This window comes from Haliotis rubra, unplaced genomic scaffold (genome assembly GCF_003918875.1).
Source record: "Haliotis rubra isolate DU_JTF1 unplaced genomic scaffold, ASM391887v1 Scf180, whole genome shotgun sequence".
NCBI classification, from domain to species: domain Eukaryota; kingdom Metazoa; phylum Mollusca; class Gastropoda; order Lepetellida; family Haliotidae; genus Haliotis; species Haliotis rubra.
In genome coordinates this window covers 3,914-8,354 of record NW_025765781.1, presented here as the reverse complement: position 1 = coordinate 8,354, position 4,441 = coordinate 3,914, and the positions used below count along the sequence as shown (strand labels likewise).

Genomic DNA, 4,441 nt, shown 5'->3' with positions numbered 1-4,441 from the left:
ATGTCTAATTAGACAGGCCACATATAGTATGTAAACATGTTAAAGATGGACATTTACATAACATAAGTATTTATACCCAGGTAGTTGGATAGTAGTGGATAGAATGTAACATTTCTAGAAACGACCGGGACAAAAGAGGGTTTCTCTTTGTTACATACTAGTAAACACCCTTTGGAGCTACAAATTCATTCTTATAAAATATTTGTATTCAATATGAGAGAAAATGTGACTGCTAACGCTGTGTTGGTAAAGCATCAAGGCATATATTCTAGGGTGAAGGGACTAGTAGTACGATACCATGCGAAAAAACATCACACATTACTTCAGCCGTTCGTAAATAATAAACATCACACTATGGTTATATGTTAGGTGAAAACAGCATATGAATTAGAACTAGAAATCTGGTAACTATCAGAATATTTCAAACTTCAAAAACACATCAACCATTCATAAATAGGTAATAATTCACTACGAATGGATCCGCTATTTACAAAGGCACACATGCGATGAATGAAAAAAGTTAGTTCCATTGAAAACAAATTTGTCGTTATTTCAGATAAATTCTGATCCAAATAAAACACACCTGATTTTCTAACCTGTACAGAATCATATTTAGATATTCGCGACATGCGTTGCAGTTCATTTTTCGTTTGCTCTTTTGCGATAAACTTTGTAATTAACACTAATAGTAAAACATTAATCATTACTGCAAATACCAGCATCTGCTGCATAATGTGATCTTGTACAATTTACCCAGGATTGGTTACCGATTGTAGTCTTTGAAGGATCGTGTAACGTTGTGGCCTGATAACAGTTCTCCTGTTACATCTACATAGTCGGGATAACCAACATACATCATGACCCACATGGGTCTGTCAAAATCTACATCTGTGACAGTGGTGTACACTGTGTTATCAGCAGCACTGATAACTGACAGTTTGTTGTTAGCTCCATCCAGTACAAAACACAGTGGTAGGTCATGAGACTGGCCACCTCTGTTCTGGGTGAGTGGGGTGTCACTGAGGAAGGTGTTATTATAGGCAACCCGGAGACACAGCTTCTGCTTGTCGTCGGGGCATGTAGCAACACGTACACTCAGTCCAGTGAGTTGACCGATGGAAGCATCTACAGGGGTGGGGGTCAGAACAGTCTCTAGCATCATACACTTGTCTGGTATAGTTTCTTTCACAGAGAACCCAAGGTTTAGTTGATAGATGCACTGTTGACCGGGGCTGTTTCCGACCATCAGAGGTCTGGACGCCAGAACTGAGTTGCATTCTTGTATCCGACATCCTGTATCAGGAGAAGGGGTGGTTGGTGGAGTGTTGGTGACTACCCGACCAGATACGCTTATACCACGCCGAGCTGTTCCTGGGTCCCATTCCAGCATAGGGTCTGTGTGAAGAATAGCATTCATACCTGATACAAACCATTACAGTGAACGAGAAGTTATTGATATTATAGAAACAAAAAATATGGAGATACAACAAATGTATGTAGCTGCACAATAGCCTTTAAACAGCGAACTGTACCTCCTAGGAAAATGAACTGGGTCTCATGTTACTATTATAAATATCACACTAGAGTGATGTATTGACACATGTGACACAGAAAACGTATTGAAGCTTCACCAAGGACAAGATGCCCACATCCAGAACTACTCACATGTTATCTCCCCTTCACCCAACTTCCGGTCCATCTCCATCACTGAAAAAGTATAGGTCATGTTGTATCTCCACAATATCATATATATGTTATGTCACTGGTAAAACAACCCACAGACCTTTATCGAAACAGAAGGTTCTGCAAAAACAATTATAATGACCTCTGTGGTGCAGTGGAGCGGAAGGAGAGATTAACCTGAGAGTGGAAGGTCGGTGGTTGATCCCTGGTCGTGTCGCACCACAAAGACGTTAAAATTGGTACGCCTCCTTGCCTGGCGATCAGCATTAGGGGATAAAACAAGGACTGGTCGTCAGTATGCTGTGACTCAGTGAATCATATACTCTCATACGGAACTGCAGCTTTCGTTCGCTCGCTCACTCACTCTCACACACACACACTCACTCATTCACACGTTAAAGTCATTTTTTCGCGCCCGTCATCTTAGTTGAAGTTTATTCAGAACGATACAACAATGTCATTGTGCAGCAAATGGGTCGATCTGACCTCCATTGCGGAAGGTTAATTTCACAGTCACTATCGCGAGGTTGTTTTATGTTTATGGAATTTACTCGATTTATGCATCGTGCTACTCAGAAGTCGCGAGGGTTTGGGAAACGTTGCAGTGGGACACGATCTCATACATTCAGTGTTATTAGGCTTCCAACAGAGAACATTATGCATATTGTTGGGAAGGAGGCCTAAGGGAGTTTGCACCATATTAATGTTATGTTGGATACAAAAGATAATTCGGCTATCAATGGCAAGCAGCATGTATTCAACCAGCGTTGTTTGCCGCTGTTTCGGGTTTCCATCTTACAACGGACCAGTGCCGATAAAGTATGGCAACGTTGGCCGGTGCAAGGCCAATAAAGTTGTGCCGGGTCGATGCAAGGCCAATAAAGTTTGCCGATGTAGGGCCGATGTAGGGTCGATGCAAGGCCATTGAAGTTTACCTACGTTGGGCCGATGATGCAACCGACGTCTGGCCCATGTCGCACCGATGGTAGCATGCTACCATCACTCTCTCACTCACTCACTCACTCACTCACTTACTCACTCACTCACTCAAAACTAAACCAAGGACTGGTCGACAGCATTAACTAATTTATTAACTAATTTTCTACACCATACCTGTCGGTAACTCTGCTGGATCCAGTACGATGGCGTTGTATGCTTTAGAATCTGGCAGTATTGTCGGCCTCTCTGTTGGGGAGAACGTGACTGATCTGACCATTCCAGCTGCCTTGATACTATCACGAAGATGATGTATGTTTGCCTCCACAAAGTTCACACCAGTCCTGACAAAGGATACCTCTTGTGGCGTGTCGTCCAACATGGCTCTCAAAGAGGCAGCTGAAGACCCCATCACCTGAAGATCCTCTATCCTGTCAGCTTTACTTCTCATTAGTTTTGTGTATTCAGTGGAAGATTTTACTCTTGCCTGCAAAACTCTTGTTGATTCCAGTGACTCTTCTGTCATCTGAAGATTCTGAGCAGATTTATGTTCAACATCTGACAAGAGGACTGCCCTCCGTTGCTTCAGCTCAATTGCCAGATTGTCAAAGGTTTTGTTGATATCATGTGTGGCAACCCTCTTGGACATTTCAATGTTTTCTAGCTTCTGAATCAATTCTGCTTCTGTTTTTCTCAGTGACTCTGACTTTGCATTCATCTTCACAAAAACGTCTTCTGTGGATTTTGACAGTTCTTGGTGTGCCTCATCCACAGACACAACATTATGTCCCTTCCCTTTATCGTGATCTACTACAGTGCATGACACACAGACGACCTTGGTACAAGTGTGGCAGTAGAACTGTAGAGGCTGCTGGTGTTGACTACACTGATGTCGACGACGGAAACTCTGCACAGGTCGCCCCTTCATCTCATCAAAGGTAACTATTGTGTGTGTCTTTGTTGCTACATTCCTCCTGTGGGCATTCAGACAGATTGAACAGAGAAATACCCCACAGTTGTCACACTGGGCTTGAGCTGTTTCCTTGTCAGGACAGTCTGTACATGGAAGATGAAGACCTTTCTGGATCTTGAGGTAGTCCAGAGTCTTCAGGATGACCGTCTCTTTGGGTAGGGATTTCACTCCACCAGGCAGGTTATGCTGGTGTAGACAGATGGGGCAGGGTATGGTTGTATTGCCTCCACTGTAGGTTTCCAGACAGGGCTGACATATGGACTGGACACAGCATGGCATATGACGAGGAATTCGTATTGAGTCATCAAAGTGTTCTGTGCATATTGGACACTCTGTCAGAAGATCCTTGATCGCAGCCACTGAGACAAGATCCGACATGTTTGTCTGGCAAGAGACATAATGATCATTGTTATGTGGCAGTTGGAGTCTCCGCCTATGCTTTTTAATACTTGACCATTGTTGCAGTGAGGTGAATATTACCCACATTGCCCTTTTTGCTAAAATCACTGCTCTCGTATTATACTACCGTAGAATTAGTACTGTCGCTGTAATACTTTTGTAGTGATGTGTCCTAATTTGTGAAATTAGTTAATTTTTAAACTAAAATTGTTAAGTACCACTCAAACAAACTTCTGCTGAATGTCAACTTAGGTTTCAAATCCCGACACTCTACAAAAAGAAAGTTACTTAGCACCCTGCTGTCTACAGTAAAACAATGTATTTGGATCACTCCATTGAGGTTGTGACAGATGCAAGCAAATTTATATATCAGCACAACAGCGCTTCTCACAGGCGAAATTCTTACAGCTGGAGACACAGGTTGATGAGAGAATTCATATTGTTAGTGTG

At 42.6% G+C, this 4,441-nt stretch overlaps 1 protein-coding gene across 2 annotated transcripts; it reads right to left on the bottom strand.

Moving 5' to 3' along the window:
* Nucleotides 1–654: 654 nt before the first annotated feature.
* LOC124273410 (E3 ubiquitin-protein ligase arc-1-like) lies at nt 655–4,011 on the bottom strand. Of its 2 annotated transcripts, XM_046708668.1 has the most exons (3): nt 2,797–4,011; nt 1,666–1,707; nt 655–1,395 (listed from the first exon to the last, which is right to left on the bottom strand). In XM_046708668.1, the coding sequence occupies exons 1-3, from the start codon at nt 3,968–3,970 to the stop codon at nt 764–766; spliced, it is 1,848 nt and encodes a 615-aa protein (XP_046564624.1). In that variant the 5' UTR covers nt 3,971–4,011; the 3' UTR covers nt 655–763. The 2 variants fall into 2 exon arrangements, with proteins under 2 accessions (XP_046564624.1, XP_046564625.1); XM_046708669.1 differs by lacking the exon at nt 1,666–1,707.
* Nucleotides 4,012–4,441: the final 430 nt, after the last annotated feature.

Coding starts and splice junctions, on each gene's coding strand:
- LOC124273410 (XM_046708668.1), bottom strand. CDS start 3,970: ATGTCGGATCTTGTCTCAGTGGCTGCGATCAAGGATCTTCTGACAGAG. Junction 1,708..2,796: donor TCCAGCAGAGTTACCGACAG/GTATGGTGTAGA, acceptor ATACTTTTTCAG/TGATGGAGATGGACCGGAAG. Junction 1,396..1,665: donor GGGTGAAGGGGAGATAACAT/GTGAGTAGTTCT, acceptor TTCTTCACACAG/ACCCTATGCTGGAATGGGAC.